Source organism: Mustelus asterias, chromosome 25, assembly GCF_964213995.1.
Source record: "Mustelus asterias chromosome 25, sMusAst1.hap1.1, whole genome shotgun sequence".
NCBI lineage: Eukaryota > Metazoa > Chordata > Chondrichthyes > Carcharhiniformes > Triakidae > Mustelus > Mustelus asterias.
In genome coordinates, this window is record NC_135825.1 from 10,149,417 (window position 1) to 10,171,650 (window position 22,234).

General features: G+C 43.4%; 1 protein-coding gene across 1 annotated transcript; it reads left to right on the top strand.

The window, feature by feature from the left end:
- The first annotated feature begins 1,870 nt into the window (after positions 1-1,870).
- LOC144511787 (protein phosphatase 1 regulatory subunit 15B-like) lies at positions 1,871-21,426 on the top strand. The gene is made up of 2 exons (XM_078242114.1): positions 1,871-3,554; positions 17,372-21,426. The coding sequence occupies exons 1-2, from the start codon at positions 2,265-2,267 to the stop codon at positions 17,561-17,563; spliced, it is 1,482 nt and encodes a 493-aa protein (XP_078098240.1). The 5' UTR covers positions 1,871-2,264; the 3' UTR covers positions 17,564-21,426.
- Positions 21,427-22,234: the final 808 nt, after the last annotated feature.

Consider the following 22,234-nt stretch of genomic DNA (forward strand, 5'->3'; position numbering starts at 1 on the left):
TCGTTAAGGATGAGATTTCTAAATTCTTGGAAGTGCAGGGTCGGATTAAGACAAGTCAGCATGGATTTAGTAAGGGGAGGTCGTGCCTGACAAACCTGTTAGAGTTCTTTGAAGAGATAACAAATAGGTTAGACCAAGGAGAGCCAATGGATGTTATCTATCTTGACTTCCAAAAGGCCTTTGACAAGGTGCCTCACGGGAGACTGCTGAGTAAAATAAGGGCCCATGGTATTCGAGGCAAGGTACTAACATGGATTGACGATTGGCTGTCAGGCAGAAGGCAGAGAGTTGGGATAAAAGGTTCTTTCTCAGAATGGCAACCGGTGACAAGTGGTGTCCCGCAGGGTTCAGTGTTGGGGCCACAGCTGTTCTCTTTATATATTAACGATCTAGATGACGGGACTGGGAGCATTCTGGCCAAGTTTGCCGATGATACAAAGATAGGTGGAGGGGCAGGTAGTATTGAGGAGGTGGGGAGGCTGCAGAAAGATTTAGACAGTTTAGGAGAGTGGTCCAAGAAGTGGCTGATGAAATTCAACGTGGGCAAGTGCGAGGTCGTACACTTTGGAAAAAAGAATAGAGGCATGGACTATTTTCTAAACGGTGACAAAATTCATAATGCTAAAGTGCAAAGGGACTTGGGAGTCCTAGTCCAGGATTCTCTAAAGGTAAACTTGCAGGTTGAGTCCGTAATTAAGAAAGCAAATGTAATGTTGTCATTTATCTCAAGAGGCTTGGAATACAAAAGCAGGGATGTACTTCTGAGGCTTTATAAAGCACTGGTTAGGCCCCATTTGGAGTACTGTGAGCAATTTTGGGCCCCACACCTCAGGAAGGACATACTGGCACTGGAGCGGGTCCAGCGGAGATTCACACGGATGATCCCAGGAATGGTAGGCCTGACATACGATGAACGTCTGAGGATCGTGGGATTATATTCATTGGAGTTTAGGAGGTTGAGGGGAGATCTGATAGAAACTTACAAGGTAATGAACGGCTTAGATAGGATGGACGTAGGGAAGTTGTTTCCATTAACAGGGGAGACTAGGACGCGGGGGCACAGCCTTAGAATAAAAGGGAGTCACTTTAGAACAGAGATGAGGAGAAATTTCTTCAGCCAGAGAGTGGTGGGTCTGTGGAATTCATTGCCACAGAGGGCTGTGGAGGCCGAGACGTTGAGCGTCTTCAAGACAGAAATTGATAAATTCTTGATTTCTCGAGGAATTAAGGGCTATGGGGAGAGAGCGGGTAAATGGAGTTGAAATCAACCATGATTGAATGGTGGAGTGGACTCGATGGGCCGAATGGCCTTACTTCCGCTCCTATGTCTTATGGTCTTATGGTCTTATCTTTGGACTGTGGGAGGAAGCCGGAGGAAACCCACACAGACATGGGGAGAATGTGCAAACTCCGCCCAGACATTGTCCCAAGCCGGGAATCGAACCCGAGTCCTTGGTGCTGTGAGGCAGCAGTGCCAACCACTGTGCCACCGTGCTGCCCAAAAAGGGCAGGGGATTGGGCATATGTAGGGTGCTCTTTCGGAGGGTCGGTGCAGACTCTATGGGCCGAATGGTCTCTTCTGCATTGTAGGGAATCTTAAGTTTTCACACACTCACTTTTCTGTGTCGCTGCCTGGGCGGAGTGTGCCTTGCAGTTCCCCCCTGGCGGCGGCCCTCCTGGCTAGGTGGCAGTAGCGAGGCGGGGGGGGGGGGGGCGAGGGCGGCGTTCGCGTTGCAGTTCCCCCCTTGGCGGCGGCCCTCCTGGCTAGGTGGCAGCAGCGAGGCGAGGGGCTGGGGCGGCGTTCGCGTTGCAGTTCCCCCCTTGGCGGCGGCCCTCCTGGCTAGGTGGCAGCAGCGAGGCGGCGGGGGGTGCTGTCTGACGAAATAGGCGCTGAGCGGCCGCGGCGCCCCTCAGTCCGCCTCAGGAGATGGCGGAGAGCAGACGGGGTGGTGTGCGTTACGGGATGGCGGACGGCGCCGGCGGGACCTGGCAGCGACATCATCATCAGCACCACCACCACCTTCATCTCCCCCATCTCCTGCTCCTCTCCCAGCGGCTCCGGGCGGCCTGCGGCTGCCGGGCTGTCTGTAACTCCGCGGTTTGGGCGCCGAAGCCCGTTCACCCACAAAATGGCGGCGGCGTCTTCAGCCACTGAGTTAAACGGCGGAAAAGTCGCTCGGTCGGTCCAATTTTTAAAAAATTTTCTGTCACAGAATTTAATTTAATTTCTCTCACGAATTTAAGTTTTTTTTTACATTTTAAACATGAATTGGGATCTCCTGTTCCCTCACAGCGTAGCCCCCGGGGCCGCCGGCTCCTGCAGCGGCCGCGGCCCGGGGGAGCCCCCTGCCCAGCCCGCCCTTTACCAGAGCCCTTGGATGAGGCTGCTCTCCGCTGTCTACAGGCCCGCCCTGCTTCTCTTCCACCGCGAAGCGGGCGAGCCGGCTCCCGGCCGCGGGGGCGGCCTGCTGGGGCCTCTGCTGGATAAGATGCGAGGCGGCGGCCCGGGCCCCTCGCTCTGGGCCGCCGCCTGGCCCTGGGCGCCAGCCGCCGAGAAGCAACAGCAGGAGGAGGAAGAGGAGCCGCCTCAAGCCTCCCCTCCTCGGGCCCCGGCCTTGCCCAGCCTGCTGTTGCTGGGCCGGGCGTGGGGGGCCCCAGTCCGCCAGCCTGTGCTGTGCCACCCCCTGGAGGTCCTGGAGCGGCCTGGAGTCACCCTCCAGCAGCAGGTGAGGAGCAGCCTGGGGCCCCAGCTGCCCCTTTGTGCCACCCAGAGAATGGAGAAGCCCCCAGAATGTTCCCAGCGCGGTGGGCAGGTCACCCTGGATCAGGACTATGGTTATTCCAGCTTGGAAGAGGAGCTCATAGTCTCCCTGCACCATCACTCTGGCTGCTGGGGCACCCAGCTGCCCCCTGAGCCTGCACCCACCTTCCCTGAAGGTACTGGCCCGAAGGACAAGGAAACCCGTGTGGAAAATGAAGAAGCAGCCCTGCTGTACCTTGACTCAGCCATGCCCAAACTTAATATTGAGGATGGGAGTGCATCCTTGCAAGACGATGAGTGGAGTAGCAACGAGAGCAGCAGTGATGAATCTGAGGACGATGCTGGGGAAGAGGAAGACTACTATTCCATGCCCAGACCTCAGTGCTCCAACAAGGCAATAGGTTACATTTTGGGGAACATCCCCAGTAGTAACGATGATAGTGAGGAGGACGAGGATAGCGACTCAGACGAGGATAGCGACTCAGACGATGATGGATTTGACAGCGATGGCAGTTCTGAGCTCTCCGACACCGATGAGGAATTGTTGAACTCTTTAGCAGGGACCTCTGATCCCTACAACCTTATGAATTTCCAAGCCTGCATTAAGACGCAGCAAAATGTGGACACCAGAACTGCACTTGAGTCAAGTTGCCCCCAGCAGTCTGTGGTGTGCACTCTTGTGCTAGATGGTGATGATTTGGACAGACTGGACAGTGGGTTTTCTGATGAAGTTCAAGGAGAACTTCAGAAAGCATTTGCCCAGTTGGCTTCTGGAAAAAAGTGCTCCAAAAAGGTAATGAATTTTAATGTTCATTTGTCAAACAGCAGTGTAAATGGAGGATTTATGATAATTTAGGAGGCTTAACAGGTTTTGAACAATGGTATCCAATTCTATAGATAGAAAACGCAACAGTTCCTGAAATTTCTGCATTGATCACATTTCAACATTGTGAATTTCAAACAGTCTGGGAAAAGCAGTAGAAACTGCTCTCCGGTATTGGTAATGGACGCTGTGTTTGACTAATTCAAATTTGTCTTGGAAGAAAATGAGGTGGTGCTTTGGTGCTGAATAATTCTAGCTCACACATGCCTGTTAAACACGTGGCAAATACTAAACCGTCCAGTCACAGACATGATCCCTGGTTTAGCAGTTAAGTAAAGCTTTACAGTCAGCCTCTGCATTCTTGGTAAGAGAGAAAATTGCTAGCTATGCTTGGGAGCTTATATAAGCAGTCGGGTATTTGAGAATGCGATTGGGCTTGGTTCTTACACATCAATAAGGAGTCTAACAACACCAGGTTAAAGCCCAACAGGTTTATTTGGTAGCAAACGCCACTAGCTTTCGGAGCGCTGCTCCTTCGTCAGATGGAGTGGAAATCTGATTTCCACTCCATCTGATGAAGGAGCAGCGCTCCGCTCCGAAAGCTAGTGGAGTTTGCTACCAAATAAACCTGTTGGACTTTAACCTGGTGTTGTTAGACTCCTTACTGAGTTTACCCCAGTCCAACACCAGCATTTCCACATCTTACACATCATACAGACTTTGGTTTTCATGTAACAGCTGTCTCTGAACAGATCTGTGAAACTGTTGCATGGTATCTCTGCCTGAGTGTCTACCTATCTGAGAAAAAAAATTAGGTGGAGTAGGTCTGAAGGGGAGGCGATAGCAAGGCATTTACTGCTGTTGAAAGTGATCTACAGAAAACATTTTTAGGCTGCCTTTACGCTGAATTTTATTTTCCTTCATTGCACTCCCTTGATACTGGAAATTCATCCTTTTTAAATAAATGCTGAAGCATGTTTGACAGTTTCTCATTGCTATGGACACCAGAACTGCACTTGAGTCAAGTTGCCCCCAGCAGTCTGGTGTGCACTCTTGTGCTAGATGGCGATGATTTGGATAGACTGGACAGTGGGTTTTCTGATGAAGTTCAAGGAGAACTTCAGAAAGCATTTGCCCAGTTGGCTTCTGGAAAAAAGTGCTCCAAAAAGGTAATGAATTTTAATGTTCATATGTCAAACAGCCGTGTAAATGGAGGATTTATGCACTGTACATTATTCCATGGCCAACCTCTAACATTTCCACTCCATCTGACGAAGGAGCAGTGCTCCGAAAGCTAATGGCATTTGCTACCAAATAAACCTGTTGGACTTTAACCTGGTGTTGTTAAAACTCTTACTGTGTCAACCTCTAACAGCCAGTGCAATTTTAAGCCATGTATAGCCCATGGTATCATGTAGTTGAAGGTCAGGTTGGTGTTACCAGTTGTTGAATCCCACAAGATAACAAAAATATGTAACAGCTCTGCCGAATTAACAAAAATAGTTGTGTATAATATCTAGATACATCTTTATTGACTTTTATAGTCAGCTGCACAATTATTTTAAATGTATACTGTTCAAATATAGTTTAATGCTGGTATTTGAATGGGTTGTTATATTCACATTATATGAAATGATTTGCTAATAAGCTTGTTTTACAATAAAGCTTTTGTTCCTGTTGTCTTTACTAAAAATTTAATTGTCTGGATTTTTCTGTGGGTAATAGGATATAGTTTCAAGCATTAAGCCTGCAAATCCTGTAACAGCTACCATAAAACAATAGGGCAAGTCTAATATCAAGTTGTTTTTTAGTGTTCATATTTCTTTCTCTGCTTGTTGCTTCCCCCACACATCAACACACCCATAGCTGTGAATTGAGATGTATAACATTTGGTATCCTTTCTCTTAATTTAAAGATAATCTTTATTCATGATTTTGCTGGTTCTAAAAGTACATTTTGCCTTCACTTTCATCCACATTGTTCAGTAATTGTCACAGGAGTGTGTATGAAATATTTGTGCTCCACTCTATTTGTCTGTGAAAAGCTCGAATAGTACATTGGACTCTTCAAAAACTTAGGTTATCTGCAGTGTATTCTCATTGTACAATTAGAGCAGTTTTACTGTCCATCTACCATAGCACTGGCTGTCTGCATAGGGGAAAGAGGTGAGAGAATTTTTAAAAATCCATTCGCTGGCATTTATTTGCCATCCTTGGTTGCCCTTGAGAAGCTGATGGTGGACTGTCAACTTGTATGGCGATTGTGCTTCCGCAAGCTGTTAGAGATTTCTGTCACTTTGAGTCAGTGACCATGAAGATATTGGTAATACACATCCCATCAGGGGGATGTCTGACCTTGGAGGTGGTAGTGTTACCTTTTCCTACCTGAAGTGAGAAAGTCATCATAGGGGAGTGGGACTAACTGAGTTGCTCTTTCAGCCATTGCGGACTTGATGGGCTAAATGGCTGTCTTTTATGTGATTTCTGGCAGTGGAGTTCAAGGGTTGAGGAGGTGATGTGAAAGAACCATATTTGTTTCCCTGCATCCTGTAGGTGGTACCGCCAACAGCTATGGTTTGTTTACCAGTGCTGGAGGGAGTTTAGGCTAGTCTGTGATATACCCATGAAGCAGGCCTCCTTGTCCTGAATGATGTCAAGCAGTTTGAACTGTTGTTGCACCTACATCCGTGTAGAAAAGTGGAGGTAATTTAGGGATCTGGAGAGTAATCCATGCACCACAGAATATCCATCTCCCTACCTCGAGCAGCCATGAAAAAAATTATGCAGTGCCAGGGAATCAATGATGATGTGATTGAATATCAAGGGCAGGTGATTAGACTACTTTGTTGGAGATGATCATTGCCTGCCATTTGGACACAAACTTTACTCGCCACTTGTGGGATCATTGGAGAGGTTAAAGAGAATAAAACCCAAATTTGTTTCTCTTATTTATGTTCCTGAAAAGCTGAATAATGCCTAGTAGACAAGCAGGAAAAATAGATAAGCACTTTACCTACTAACAGGCATCAGGTATATTTTGCTGAAATCCCAGTAATTGCCTTTAATTTTGACAGTCGCCTAATGCTCGATTTGTTCTCAGGATATGGACATGCAATGGAAAAGTTGGTGATATTGCTTCTAGTGCCATTGCCACTAAATTTGTGAGGCCACTGAATGTGGCATTAACTTTACATTTGTGTTAACTTTACAATATCTGACTCATGAGCAATTCCTATTGTAGTTCTGGTTGAATTATACTATGAATCAAAAGTTGTTCGATAGTACTTCAAGCAACTGCTTAAGCTGCTTGGGAATGTCTGCAGAAGATATTTGGGGCAGAGCGCTGCCACAGTGGTCAGCACTGCTGCCTCACAGTGCCAGGGACCCGGGTTCGATTCCAGCCTCGGGTGATTGTGTGGAGTTTGCACGTTCACCCAACGTCTGTGTGGGTTTCCTCCGGGTGCTCCGGTTTCCTCCCACATTCCAAACATGTGTAGGTTAGGTTGACTGGCCATGGTAAAATTGCCCCTCAGTGTCCAAAAATGTGCAGGTTAGGGAGGACTAGTGGAGTAAATTTATGGGCACAGGGTGTTGGTGGGATGCTCAATCAGGAAGTTGGTGCAGATTTGATGGGCTGGATGGCCTGCTTCTGCTGGTGTTGGGTTTCTGTGATTCCATGAAGATGTGCCATTGGGTGATTTGTACGTTGATGCTGAGATGCGATCCAGCTTCAATGTTTCATGTGGTCTTTCGAGGGCTTTTAATCCAGAGTCTTAATTGGAATTCTGGCATTATTTTGACAGAAATTGACTCATCATCAGTTTCCAGACTTTGAAGAAGGTTAGAGGAATGAGCATGAGCTCATTTGGTGGTTAGTTTTAAGGTGGCTATCAGTATTATATGTAAAAATCATTCCAGTGCAACCTTTCATACCACCTTTTGGGAATGGCTTATTAGTTTTGATCTGCTTGGTGTCTAATATATTTGACTCTTTCACAAGTTTCTCAGCATTTTGGGTATGGGTTTGATTATTGATTTGCTTCACAATATTTGTGTACTGCAGGGCTGGGTGGTGTTCTACAAAACATTTTTATGGACCTGGTGAATCAGTAGAGTGTTTATGCAGAGCCTGTTTGGGAGGGGCATTGTGGCTCCAGGATTATGAATCTCCACCTCAATGGAGCCTGTTTGTAATACTTTATGGAATATATTTTACACCTGCATATTTCAAAATTGTGCCTGTTGTAACACTGCTTTTATAATGACCTGGGAAACAGGAAGTTGACATAGGCACTAACTTTGCAGTCATTTTTAAACAAAGGCTAGTTTTTGTCTGTCTCTCTTCTCAATCCATGCAAGTCTAAGGCAAATGGCTGTAGAATTCTAGATCCCATTTGAGAATTTGGTTTACGTTCCTTCCAATTGTATTTGTCAGAGCTATTATGAAGAGATGACTTATAATGTGAACATAAAGCTTGGTATTTATTGCCATGCAATTTCCTGTAATGTAGCCACTTATGAAACTGCAAGTGATAGTCAGATTCTTTTAGTTTCATTATGCATAAACTATTCTATCAACACCCTCAGGATTCCGGGAAACTGGGTAGTTTTAGTTTGTTTTATGCCACGCTGCTGTTAACAGATTAGGGTGAGTTTCTAACTTGTGCACCCCACCCATTTTAAAAGATGCTCATATTTGAGGCCCCGTCTTTCACAGGAACTTAGCTTCTAATTTTTTTATTCATTGTTACAGAACATGAGATGCATGTCATGGACCAACTGCAGGTTGAAACATGCAGGGCTTCTTAAGAGTATTATAGGTGGTGGGGACTGCTTTCATTCCATAAATACTCCACGTAACAGTAATAGTGTGAATTATTAATAGGAATGAGATGTCATGCGAGTAACTCGAACCAACAGGGGTTTCAGACCAGCTTGAAAATCAGCTCATCAAATGCAGGCTTTGATATTTATCCTGTAATTTTCAAAACCAAATAGTTCATGGGACAGAGACCCAGCCTGAAATTTGATTCCCAAACTCATCTGAAAGGATAGTGTTCTTCTACTCCCCCGAATCACAGTTCAATTTGATTAGTCAAATTTGTTACATTTGTGCTCACTTGGGGAGGAAATTAATGCTTTGTATTCCAACTATTGGTTCTTAATTGTACAAAATGCATACGTTCCGTCAAATAACAGCATGTATAGAAGTTTGGGTGCTCCATATCTGTAATCCTGGATTTCTTTTCAATTACACAGCCTCCTATAATACCTGCAGAGTCATCACTAGATGAGTTTTCTCAGAGTAAAAAGGCATCTGACGGCTTGTGCTCTGACAATCTTTCAGTTGATTGCGTTTATGATCGTTGATTGCTTTGGTGTTGCAGCATTTCTCGTTAGTCATCAGCCTCTGTCATGTTGCTCAATGCCGTAATCTACTAGGTATTCAGAGAGCAAGTTGTAAACCTCTAGAACTTTTAATTCAATCACTTGAATTGGACAGTCTGAGCTATTTGAGTAATTTGTAGTTGCCTGTTGTCAAGACAGTACTGACTGCGTGGCCAGTACTGGCAACTACATTGTAACTTCTGGCAAACTGAAATCTTGTGAAATTTTGTCATTCTTGAATAAAGTATATTGCAGCTGTAACTGCACACAACCAATCTTGCACTGACTTTTAGATAGGTGCTTTACTTATTATACTGGGGCAGACCCACAGCAATATGGTTGACTCTTAAATGCCCTCTGAAATGGCAAGCACTCAGTTGTACCAAACTGCTATAAAGGAAACACAAAAGAATGAAACTGGATGGACCAAGCGACATCGATGTAGACACTGGAAATGAAAACAGCAAACCCAGCCCTGTCGGTCTTGCAAAATCCTTCTTACCAAAATTGAGAGAACTGTCTCACAGATGAGTCAAACAACAACCTTACAGAAAATGTGCCAGACGCCACCATCACTATTCCTGGGTATGTCCCCTCTCACCAGCAGGCCAGAGCTGGCAGGCGTGGCAGCACAGTGGTATGCAGAGGGGAAGGAGTTGCCCTGGGAGTCCTCAATGTCGACTCCAGACCCCATGAAGTCTCATGGCACCAGGTCAAACATGGGCAAGGAAACCTGTTTGCCATGTAGCATTTTCCCCCTCGGCTGATGAATCAGTACTCCATGTCGAACTCCATGTGGAGGATTAACTGACGGTGGCGTGGGCACATAATGGGTGGGAGAACTGTCACCAAAATTGGCTCGGTAGTACAACCACGGACCAAGCTGCCCGGGTCCTAAATGGCACAACTGCTAGACTAGGGGTGCAGCAGCTGGTGAGGGAAAAAAACTGGATTTCATCCTCAAATGCAGTTACATCTGTCCATGACGGTATCGGTAAGTGTGACCACTGCATAGTCCTGTGGAGATGAAGTCCCGTGTTCACTTTGAGGGTGCCCTTATCGTGTTATGTGACACTCCCATCGTGCTAATTGGGATAGATTTTGAACAGATCTAGCAAATGGGTAACCATGAGGCAAGCAGAATTGTACTAAATGACAAACTAACATAATGTCAGGCATATCATCCACCAAGAGAAGGAATCAATCCTGGTTCAATAAAGTGTGCTGGAAGGCATGCCAGGTGCAACACTAGGCAGACCTAAAATGAGGTGTCAACCTGGTGAAGCTTAAACACAGGGCTACTTGCATGCCAAACATCATGAACCGCAGATAATACAGAGCTAAGCAATTCCACAACCAACTGACCAGATCTAAGTTCTGCAGCCCTGCCACATCCAGCCATGAATGGTGATGAACAATTGAACTCATCACTGGAGGAGGAGGAGGCTGCACAAGTATCTCTAATCCCCGTGATGGAGGAGCCCAGCACATCTGTGGAAAAGATGAGGCTGAAGCATTTGTGACTTCAGCCAGAAATGCTGAATGGATGATCCATCTCAGCTGATTTGATTCACTCCATATGATACCAAGAAACGGCTGAAGGCACTGGATACTGCAAAGGCTTTGAAAATATACCGGCAGTAGTGTTGAAGACTTGTGCTCCAGAACTTGCTGCGCCCCTTGCCAAGCTGTTCCAGTGCAGCTACAACATTGGCACCTAGCTGGTAGTAGGAAAATTGACCAGGTACGTCATGTACACAAAAAGCAGGACAAGTCCAACCCAGCCAATTGCCATCTCATCTGTAAAATGATGGAAGGGGTCATCAACAGCACTATCAAAGTGACACTTGGCAAAAGCTTGCTCACGGCTGCTCAGTTTGGGTTCCCTCCGCTCCAGACCTCATTACAGCCTTGGTTAAAACATAAACAAATGAGCAGAATGCCTGAGGTGAGTGACTGCCCTTGACATCAGGGCAGCATTTGACCAAGTTTACCATAAAGGAGCCCCAGCAAAACTAGAGTCAATGAGTTCCCCGGTAGTGTCCTGGGTCCAAGCATCTTCAACTGCTTCATCAATTAACTTCTTTCCATCATAAGGCCAAAAGTAGGGATGTTTGTATGTTCAGCGCCATTTACGATTCCTCGGATACTGAAGCTGTAAGTGTCCAAATGTAGCAAGACCTGGACAATATCCAGATTTTGGCTGGCAAACGGTGGGTTAGATTCGCACCGCATGGGTGCCAAACAGTGAACACCTCCAGCAAGAGAGGATCTAGCCATTGCCCATTGAAACATAATGACATTGCCAATGTCCTGAGGGGGGCTACCATTGACCAGAAACTAAACTGGGCTAACCATATAACCATATGTGCAGTATGGTGACACATTACTTAGCATCGCTGCCTCAAAACCAGGGTCCCGTGTCCGATTCCAGCCTTTAGTGACTGTGTGGAGTTTTCACATTCGCCCCGTGTCTGCATGGGTTTTCTCTGGGTCCTCCGGTTTTCCCCAACAGTCCAAAGATGTGCAAGATAGGTGGCTTAGCCATGGTAAATTGTCCCTCAATGTCCAAGATGTATAGGTTATGTGGATAAGTCATGACCAATATAAGGGGTTATGGGGTTAGGGCGGGGGATCGGGTCCAGCTGCTCATCCAGCTTTACCTGCCCTTCTGTTTGCTTATTAACATGCTGGCAGCAAGCAAAATTCTTCAAATTACTGAGATATTTCTTCTCTAAGCCTTGTCTGTCTGGAAATTGACAACTCATACCAGAGTATTGTTCCATATATTTCAGTGGCTCACCTTGTTACTTTGTACAAGCACTCTTTCTAAGATTGTATTTTAATTGTCTATTTCTTGGTGCAGCTTTCCCTGGTTTGTTGCAAGGTGGACTATTGAATGCGAGTTTTGCTCTCCCTAAAATTCCAGGAACCATTGTGTCCTGTTACAGCCAGCTGACATCAACTGTCTGAGCACTGACCAGGGACAGATTGTGTTTGTTTTGTTTTCTGTCTGATGCAGCTGTTTTACTGAGCCACTGCAACCATCTTATCCCTGCTGTGTGTGTGTCTGTGTGTGTTTCTACTGCTGCAGTTTGCTGTGCAGGGGTTTGGAAGATCAGGAAGGTCGTTCAACCTGCCTTGGCTCACCTTTAAGAAAGACCTTGCTATCCTATTGTGGCACCCAACTGCTTTATTTGTCCTAGGTTTCCTCTTCATTGCCTTGTGGTGCCATGTAGTGTGAAGAATTCCCAGATGTTTGTCTTAATTTTGCCATTTATCAATGAGGATCTATTGGCCTATTTGCAGCTTAGTCTCAAGTAATCTTACAGATCGCTTTTCCTTTTTACTATCTGCCCTTCTAAAGTGACCTCTTGGCTTTTACCTTTCAAGTTGAAAAGCTCAAGATTATTTATCATTCAGTTATCACCCTGTCAAGTTCGTGAAATTCCCTAACATATCACCGTTGTGGCAACCAATTGCTTAGGACAACTCTTAAGGTGACAAATGTGTTGCCAGTGTCACGTTGACCTGGGAGCAGCAAAAATATATTTGCTTTATTGGATGTGTTCCATGGGTACATCAGAATTGCTAGAAGAATGAAGACCAGGGTCTATCTGGCTGTCATCTGCCATGATGCACTAATATTAAAGTTGTTAGCTAACAGCAATTAATATCATATTAATTATTCTACAAGTGACCCATATGAGGTGAGGAAATTCTCAATTTGGAAAGCCTTGTCTCTCATTCCTCCCATGCATCCTATTATAATGTCATGTTTGAGTGTATTTTTAAAATGTTACTTTCTGAAGAAACCTAACCAATTTGAACTTGTTGGTACTTATCAGCGTCCACCATCTCCTGGGGATTCTATTCCATAGTTTGACTGCTCGCTCATTGAATAATATTGAATTTAACCCCCTTCAAAAACAAGCCCTGCCTTCAGATTTTACTTTTTCCGGACAAGGTTAATCAGCCTGTTGTGGTCTACATTATCTGGCCCAGTCTTCTCCAATCCATGGGTTGCATTGTAGCCTGCAAAGCTGCTCATTGTGGACCACCATTGTTCAAATGGCCATTTGTCAGTGAGTTTAAAGATAATTGAAGAGGTTGCTCCTCCAGTCGCAGGCCTTGCTGCTCCTATATTTGGGAGAGAAATGAGCTGTGATTACAGGAGCAGCAAACACGGGCAGCTGTAAGTTTGTGGAGATAGTGGGACACATGAGGTCTCTGTTCCTGCAGTTTGGCCCCTGACGTCGCTCCAGGTCTCTTCCCTTCGCATCACAACTCCCCAATCAATGGTTGTTGAGTGGCGGTGGGAGCAGGGCAGTGGGAAGATGAGTGTCTGAGTGGTTTTCTCTCACTGCCCCTGAACCAATCAGTAGGTGCATTTTCAATTAAGATGGTCTGTCACAGCAGGATCCAAATTGTCTTGAAGATTGGAATGTCCTGCCATATGTATTACTGACATTTTACTGTAAATATTCAATGCTGATACCTAATGTTTGTTGTTAACTATATTTATGGCTGTGTGAGGAGGGTGGCTGTGTGTCTGGCTCACTCCTAGTTGGAGTTCACATTCACCCTCCCACGCACCAATACGCAGTCTAACTCGCACTGTGTGTGCTGGACTCACTACCCTCATTTCAAATGAACGAGTCTTAGTTTTTTTTATGTTTTTGTTTAGAAGTTGTTCCTTGCACAAGCCAGCTGCTTCTTTAATTTTGTGCCAAGCCATAACTTTCTGAAATTGGCTCATCATCCCCTTAAGAAGTCTCACAACACCAGGTTAAAGTCCAACATGTTTCTTTGTAGAAACTTGATGTATATGTCGATATGCATGATTTTCTTGGAGATCCTCTCCACTTTGAGCTGGTGGTTTGCGGTGTTGATGGTAGCCATGTTGCGAGGCTTCTTACTGTGCCCACCCCAGTCCAACACCGATATCTCCACATCATCGGCCCCTTGAGTGAGGAAAAATACCTTCTTGAAAAATTGGACAAGCCTGATCTAGCTCCTTTAGAATTGTAAAATCATATGGGTTCTTGACCTTTTCCAGACAGAGTAAACAGAATTTGCATGATCCCACTATCAGCTCAACCATTCTGCTGGTTCTCTTCTGTATTCCTTTCAATAGCTGAGATAGCCTTTTTATATTAGAATTACAGTCAAAAAACAAAGTTTGGTATATTTCTAATTATTTTAAGGTGATGTCATTGTTAAACTTGCAAATACAAGTAACAGTGATTGCAGTGACCGCAATCAAAGACCCATTATGTAGTGTGACTTCGTTAGGAACCCATTAATGTATAGAATTTGCATTAATGCACTTGATTACTGTGCTGTGACTAATTCAGGACTGTAAGAAGTTGCTCATTCAGCTTTACCTGTTCTTCTGTTTGCTTACTAACTTAGCAGCAGTAAGCAAAATGCTTCAAATTACTCAGCTATTCTCTAAGACTTGTCTATCTGGAAATACTATACATAGTAATCCAATTAGAGCCACATCAATGGAGGATTTTCTTGGCCCAGTATTAACCTTTGATGTGCTTGCTATGTTTTATTTGCTGAGTGTTGTTGCCACAGCGTTGATCTGTTGACAGGTAGCGATTCTTTTGCCCAAGCTTTATTTTCTATGTACATTATCTTTATTTCATTTAAATAATACCTCCCTCCTGGACTACTTTAGTGCATGAGGTGCAGAGCTCTCGCTTTTGAGTTCTCTGTTGTAGGCCACCCTTGTTCTCAATCTTCAAATCATCCTGTTTTTTGTTTAATTTTGGAATCTGCTGTCTTCATTGGCTAAATATGCATTTTCATTTGAGTTTGCTAAATGGCTAAGATCTTTTTGACTCTATTTGCTCACTATTTATGGAGTGCTATGTAACCATTCTCCACATGCAGGTTTTTGCACTTTCCATATGCTATTGATCAGTCTGCTTAAGTATTTTTGTCTAATCCACCAGATTGAAGCACCATCCTTGTTTTGCTATTATGGGGTTGCTGGCTTGCATTCCATTCCATTAATTTAGTTTGCTGTCAAATGTTACAGGTATCTGTAAGGCGGCACAGTGGGCTAGCACTGCTGCCTCGCAGCGCCAGGGATCCAGGTTCAATTCCAGCCTCGGGTCACTGTCTGTGTGGAGTTCGCACTTTCTCCCGTGTCTGCGTGGTTTTCCTCCGGGTGCTCCGGTTTCCTCCCACAATCGAAAGATGTGCAGGTTAGGTTGATTGGCCATGGTAAATTGACCCTAGTGTCAGGGGGATTAGCAGGTAAATGTGTGGGGTTACGGGAATAGGGCCTGGGTGGGATGTGGTCAGTATAGTCTCAATGGGCTGAATGGCCTCCTTCTGTACTGTAGGGATTCTATGAAATTCATTCACTGAGGCAGACTAAAAGGTGTTATGGGTATGGCTGGTGCTGAGTTCAACTCTGAGGGGAAAATTGAAACAACTGCCCTCAGCTGTTTTTGTAATTTGTCGTATAAGCAGAGGTTGGAAATCCCAAAATTGTCTCTCTCAAAGTAAATGTTTATTTAGAAACTAGAAGGAAAAACAATAAAGTAAAATTGAAGTGCACTTAACTAAGACAACGGATTTACAAAGTGTCACTCTTTACATAGTTCCAAACAATTTTTAGTGCCTTCAGAGCTAACTCTCCCCAATCTGCTCCATTGCACTGTGTAAATTTTAAGATCAAAAATCCAGCTTGCTTCTGAGGTAAAACAGCAGCTTGCTTTTCAAATTGGGCTTCCTTCACATGCTGGTTGCTGGGGGTTAAACAGCTATTCCTGCTCTTGGGTGCAGTCTAAAATCCGCTCTCCTGCATAGGTTTTGGTATCCCCTTAAATATGTTTTTTCCTTTGATCAATCCCTTATCTGACTGAATTTCTTTGTAGTAAGAAATCTCTCAACACCAGGTTAAAGTCCAACAGGTTTATTTGGTAGCAAAAGCCACTAGCTTCCGAAGGAGCAGCACCCCGAAAACTAGTGGCTTTTGCTACCAAATAAACCTGTTGGACTTTAACCTGGTATTGAGAGATTTCTTACTGTGTTTACCCCAGTCCAATGCCGGCATCTCCACATCGTGAATTTCTTTATAACAGCCCTCTCTCAAACTTAATTACCTTTCTCTTTTAGCTTTGAGTTTAGATGCAAAGTAAATTCACTTTATCTTTCCTATGATGCCTTTCTTTCGCACCTTGCATCTCTTTGAATCGTGTTCTGTGTCCATTGTTACTGAATTGCCCTGGGTAAACATCTGTTTGCCGTGTTGCTAGGCTGATTACCATATGAAATGCACTGGTTCTATTCACACAGTCATGCATTCCCAGCCTTAATTATCTTGCTCACATATTCCCACAGGTTAAAATATATGACCAGAAAATAACCCACGGTATATATTCCAGTTTCTTGAATTTCCCTAATATTTCCATGACACATGACAGAGACCCAACATCCTCATGTAATTTCACAGACCATCAAAGCATGCACAGTGTCATTGATGCTGGTGTACAAAGGGAGTGACCTCTTATTGTTTGGGAATGTGAGAATATGCCAATGGTGGGGAATCTGGTGGTCTGCCATCAGTATTTACCTAAATTACAAGCGGCAACTTGTGCCAAGACCTCATCTGATTTATACATACATCACGTTTGTGTTCTCTGTCATGGCAGTGCCCAATGAAAACATTTCATTCTACTGTTCTTGGATACAGTTTTATCTGTGGACTGTTGTAACCAAGCAACCAATTTAGTTATAATCAATGTTGAAAGCACAATTGTACTGCTTCCATATACAATACAGTGGAGTCCTTGTTTGAATTGATTCAAGTGTAAAATGAAGAAAATTGATTTTAAATGGGATGTTGCTGAAGGATAAGAATTGCTTTGCTGCAGCAGAGTTCCAGTATTCTTCCAGAAATAGGGTTTCAGTAGTAAGATGGCTTATATATTGGCCACTTTACTAGTGAAGCACTCCAATTCAGCTATCTTTTCATTGTAATAGCGTTGCCAGATCTCAGTACTGCCTTTTGTTTTCTAGTATATAAATCAAAGATTATCCAAATAATTCATGCTAGGCAATTGGAATTAAGCAGTTTATTAAACTTGAGTTGCTAAATTGAAGCCAGTTTAAATCCTAACTTTTTTCAGTGGTTATTGCCTATCTTGGCTAATTTTGGTAATAATTTGAGATACTCTTGTCGAGGGAGATTTAGATTCTCAATTGTCTGAGCTATTTTTTAATGAATCAATTTCTCTAGGCCGTTGCTGCCGCTTAATGAATTGTTGGTGATGTACTACAGAAGATAATTAAGTTGGAAACTGTTTTTCTGCAGCTATTATTTTGGTATTCGGCGTTTTATAATAGTTAAAACCATTTTTTGTCTCTTTAATTTAGGTTGCCTTTGATGAGCAAGTCACTGTACATTATGTGAGCAGTGAAGAAATCCGTAAAGGCCCCTGGGAAGAGTACGCCCGGGATCGCTGCCGATTCCAGAAGCGAATCCGAGAGACTGAGGAATCTATTGGCTACTGTTTTACCCCTAAACACCGATGGAATGTGCTGGAAAAATTGCAGCTGGGCAGCTAGTGATCTGCCAGGACAAACAGCCATTGTTTATTAGACTATTGTTAATAGTCTATGTTTGCAATCTAACCCTTAACTTTGAATCTGTGCAGCGTCACCCTTTTGCCTAGCAGATTAGCAGTTGGATGTGGGAAATCCTATGCAGCTACTGAGGCCAACTTGTGACAAAAAGAAGCACATTAAGGAAACACAAAAAAAATCACTATTTTCTGTTGCAGTGAAACATCCAGGGAAGTAAAATAGTGCAAAGACCTGCTGTCCCTAGATTTAATTCTAAAAGCTTCATTTGGGCTGAGGACTTTTAATACGTTGGTTTCATTCTGACTTGATTTCCATGGTGTACAAAAGGTGGTTTCGATACAAAGTTGTTTATACAAGTTCCAGTTAGATAATTTGTGTGACCCACCTAGCAGCGATACATTCTGGCTTTACTAAGGTTCATCCGTTCTACCAGTTTGAGTATGACACTTGGGTGATGTGTTAGTTACCTTGCTGCAGCAATGGCTGAAGCTATCTTTTTTCCCATGAGCTTTATATATTGTTGATGCTGTAAACAAAACAGAGGCTTATCCCACAGTATTCAGTATATTCAATAGCCATCCACAATTCCAGAGTTTACGTTCAAGTTCCTGCTGAGTTTTGCTCCTTGCATCCAATTGTTTTTGTATAATCTAATTATCTCAAAATAGGGAAAATGTCATCTTTTGCATTCTGCAAGCTACATTATGACAAAGCTCCTTGTTGATTTAATTGACTAATTTAATTTGTTAGGGCAGTCTAATTTCAGATAGAGTCGATAGAATCCCTACAGTGCAGAAGGAGGCCATTTGGTCCATCAAGCCTGCACCACCGACAATCGCACCCAGGCCCTATCCCCAATCCCCATAACCCCACAAATTCACCCTGCTAATCCAATCCCCCTGACACTCGGGGGCAATTTAGCATGGCCAATCCACCTATTTTTGGACTGTGGGAGGAAGCCGGAGCACCCGAAGGAAACCCGTGCAGACACGGAGAGGACGTGCAAACTTCGCACTCAGGCACCCAAGTCCACAATTGAACCCGGGTCCCTGGAGCTGTGAGGCAGCAGTGCTAACCACTGTGTCAACCCCAAATGATCTGTGGCTAAGAAGTAAATTGGCTGCTAGCGCTAATGGCCTGCCTTTTTAAATGTTTTCAAAGGATGCTGGGTGTTTAGCTCTTTCGTTGATAATTTTACAGGCTCCTAAAATGTTGGGAGAAAAGGGAACTCTAAATTCAGCAAATTAATGACAAAAATATTGGTGCAAGTTGTTAGAACTATTTCTGATACCCACTTGTTAATACCAGAAAGTGCTGCTTCAAAGCTTTTGATTTCCTGGTGCGCTCAGCAGCTGTTTAACAACTTTCCAATGCACTGCAGTTGGATTCTCCATGTTTGCTTCCAGGAAGAATTTCTGTTCCCCAGCACAGAAGGAGGCCAGTTGACTTGTCATGCCTGCACCCACTCTTTGGAAAAACTACCCAATTAACCGCATTCCACTGCTCTCTCTGTAACCGTTAAATTATTCCCCAGTTGAGAAATTGAATCTGTCTCCACCAGCCTTTCAGGCAGTTCATTCTAAATCAGACTTGCTGAGTTTAAAAAACACCAATTTATCAAAGAAGTGATTTTGGTGCTGCCTGTATAATAGGAATCCTGGTGCCAGTCTAATCATCAGGGAGCTTGGAGGCATATGGTCATCGGTGAGTGTGGGGGTATATGGTCTATGGACAGAAACATACCTTCCTATTGGCCCTCAGAATCTATTCAAAAGCTGTTAATAAATATTTTGCAGCATGAGACATGGACCAGATATTGAATTTAAATTTGGTTCAAAATTGAGAGCAATCCAAGAGGAGGAGGAAAATTGATTTGGTTCTCTTCCCAATCTCATTCGGGTGGTGATTTATTTGGAAAAATACCATGGGATCCAAGTTTCCTCTTAAATCCCGGCTACTAATGGTTTTGGTTTATTAACACGAGTAACATTGTGCTTTGCGTCATCGAATTTTTAACCTGCTACGGGCCGCATCATGTGGACTGGAGTCAGCGAGTCATACTGTGCTCAAGTGACTGGCTCAGCGTGAGAGCTGTGCAGGAATAAAAAGCTCCCATCAACTTCAGAACACATTGGAAACTTCCTCCTTTCTCCCTCAGACAAGTTAATAAACCCAACTGTCACGTATTGCAAAAATGTTAGCAACTGCAAATTCCCACTTCAGCTGATCACCATTCCGCACAGATTATTATAGAGATATAGTTAATAGTTTTTGGCTTTCTCAATTAAAATTCATTTTCTTACAGCTAATTGAATTTTGGATTGGCGTAGTAAGTGCTTTTATTTGTTGTTGGGTGCAATTTACATTCAGAATTCAAGCTTGTTTTAATCCTTTCCCAATTTTTATTTTTATGTATTGTCAGTTTTTCTGTTGTATACAGTTTTTAAATGTATACCTTGGGCAAATTAAGTTCCTAACTATAGCTCTGAGATGAGCTCAGTTGGATTTATTCTCATTTTTAATGAGAGTGCAGTTGTCACTTGGCTGCACCTTGGAAATGTGATTACTGATTTTTATTTCAGTTTGGGTTGGGATTGGGTGGATATAAAATATTGAGGACTGGGGTTAGAGGTTGTCAAGGCTTTAGAGTTTATCAGTGATCGAACTGATTAGTATCCTCACTTGAGAATAAAACCAACAAATGGTTCTTGTTACACAAGTGAATGCTGACTGAGCTGACCTTGATGCCATTTTCTGTAAAGGAAGTTGTAGTTTCAAATCTTTGTACATTTTGTGTCTTTTGGAACTGTGGCATTGTGCTTCGGTGCAACCTGACACATTGGGCAGTATAGCAACCACTGTTGAAGAATTCCTTAATTCCCATGCTTGCCCTGATTATGATCCATTTATTTCAACAGCTGATCTTAGTTGTTATTTTGCAGCGCATCCACCTGTTGGTTGCGCCTAAATGTCAGGGGCAACTCTTTTACAGAAGGCGTATTAGGTTCTCTAGAGCTAGCAATGGACTACCAGTTAACAATGGTAAATTTGAAGCTAGTTAGTCCTCGCAGGCTGAGTGGCACCTGCAAGTTAAATTTTGCTGCTTATAACTGCTCATTTGAAGGAATACAACTCATAGATGCAAAGAAGGCATGCTAATGCTGTCCTACCCTGCAGCAGGAGAACCGATCACTCGCCCGGGGTAGCAGTGAGTGTTGACGCTCAGGTGCAACTGTGGGGCTGGAAGGTTGACAAAAGCTGCCACTGTGAACCTTGCTGATAGCACATTGTATGTACATCGTCTGCTTGGCACTGGAGCCATGTCCTGGCAAACCCCTCCTTATGAAAGAAAGATGAGTGAGGTCAAAGACATGTCAGAACAGAATTGGAAATCAGAAGTCAAAATTGGAAGTGCGGTGTTGCAAATCCATGTTTACTGTCTGTTCTTCTATCGCATTCACTTGTTCAACCGAACCTTGAATCTCCACCTTGTATTATGTACAACAATTTGAGTATGTGGCCTTTTTGGAGCCTGTTGTGCAACAGATGAAATTAATTTTGCACCGTTTGCCCTCAACTTATAGTTTTTATTTATCAGGCAACCAATTGTATTTTTGTATAATTTTGCAGATTTGTAAATTGTAAAGAAAATTATAATTATATTAATTTACATCAGGGTAATTAGGATAAATGGGGCTGTTAAGTTTGTAATTTATAATCCCCCATCAAACAATTTGTTATATAAATCACTAACCTTAAATTTTGAGACATCCATGTGCATTAAGCACAGAATAACCCAATACTGCTGACTTAACAAATAAAATATTAGTCTGAAGCATCTACAATTCATTGTTTCACTTTCTGCAGGTGGTGAAGCTATATTCTTGCAGATTTAAGTTTATTTAATCATTTCACTGCAAAGAGGTGGATCTACACAAGTTTGAAGAAGTATCTGCAATCGAGCATTAAGACTGCAGCTTCCCGAATGGGACAGCCTGACCGCTTCAGATGAGAGTATTCCCTCAGTAAGGAATGTAAAATGACACTTGATTCCTTTTCTCGCAAGGGGGAAGGGATAACTCAACTAAATGTACTTTCTGCGATCTGATGGCCTATGTGAATTGGGGCTTGTGCATTGATGCATGTATCTGCGATCATGCACCTCTACCCAGACTTCTTATCCCTATAATGGCTTGCCCTTTAACAGCAATAGGCTCATTATTGTGTTATGTCAAGAAGGGTCACGTATTCATTTCCAGTTTTATTTCCAACATAACCCCAAGGATCTAGTGTTATTGTGAACAATTGTTCAATGGCCAGTGCTTAACTCCAGCAACACTAATGTTTCATTTTTCCATGTGCCTGACATGTTCAAAGTAACACAAAGTGTCCCATGTTGGACGTATATACCTTCTGGAAAACTTAATCTGTAAAAATGGAATTCATCCTTTAATCCAGTGGTTCCCAAACTTTTTTCACTGGGCCACACTTTCGGAATAAAACTTTGCTCGCACCACATCAGATTTTTTATTGATAAGAAATACATTCAAAAACAAAAAAAAACAAGTAGCAGTGCTTGATTCATAACATGGAACACAACTACTTTTTAATATGATCATGGGACATCCAGAAAGTATAAAACAATGCATCACT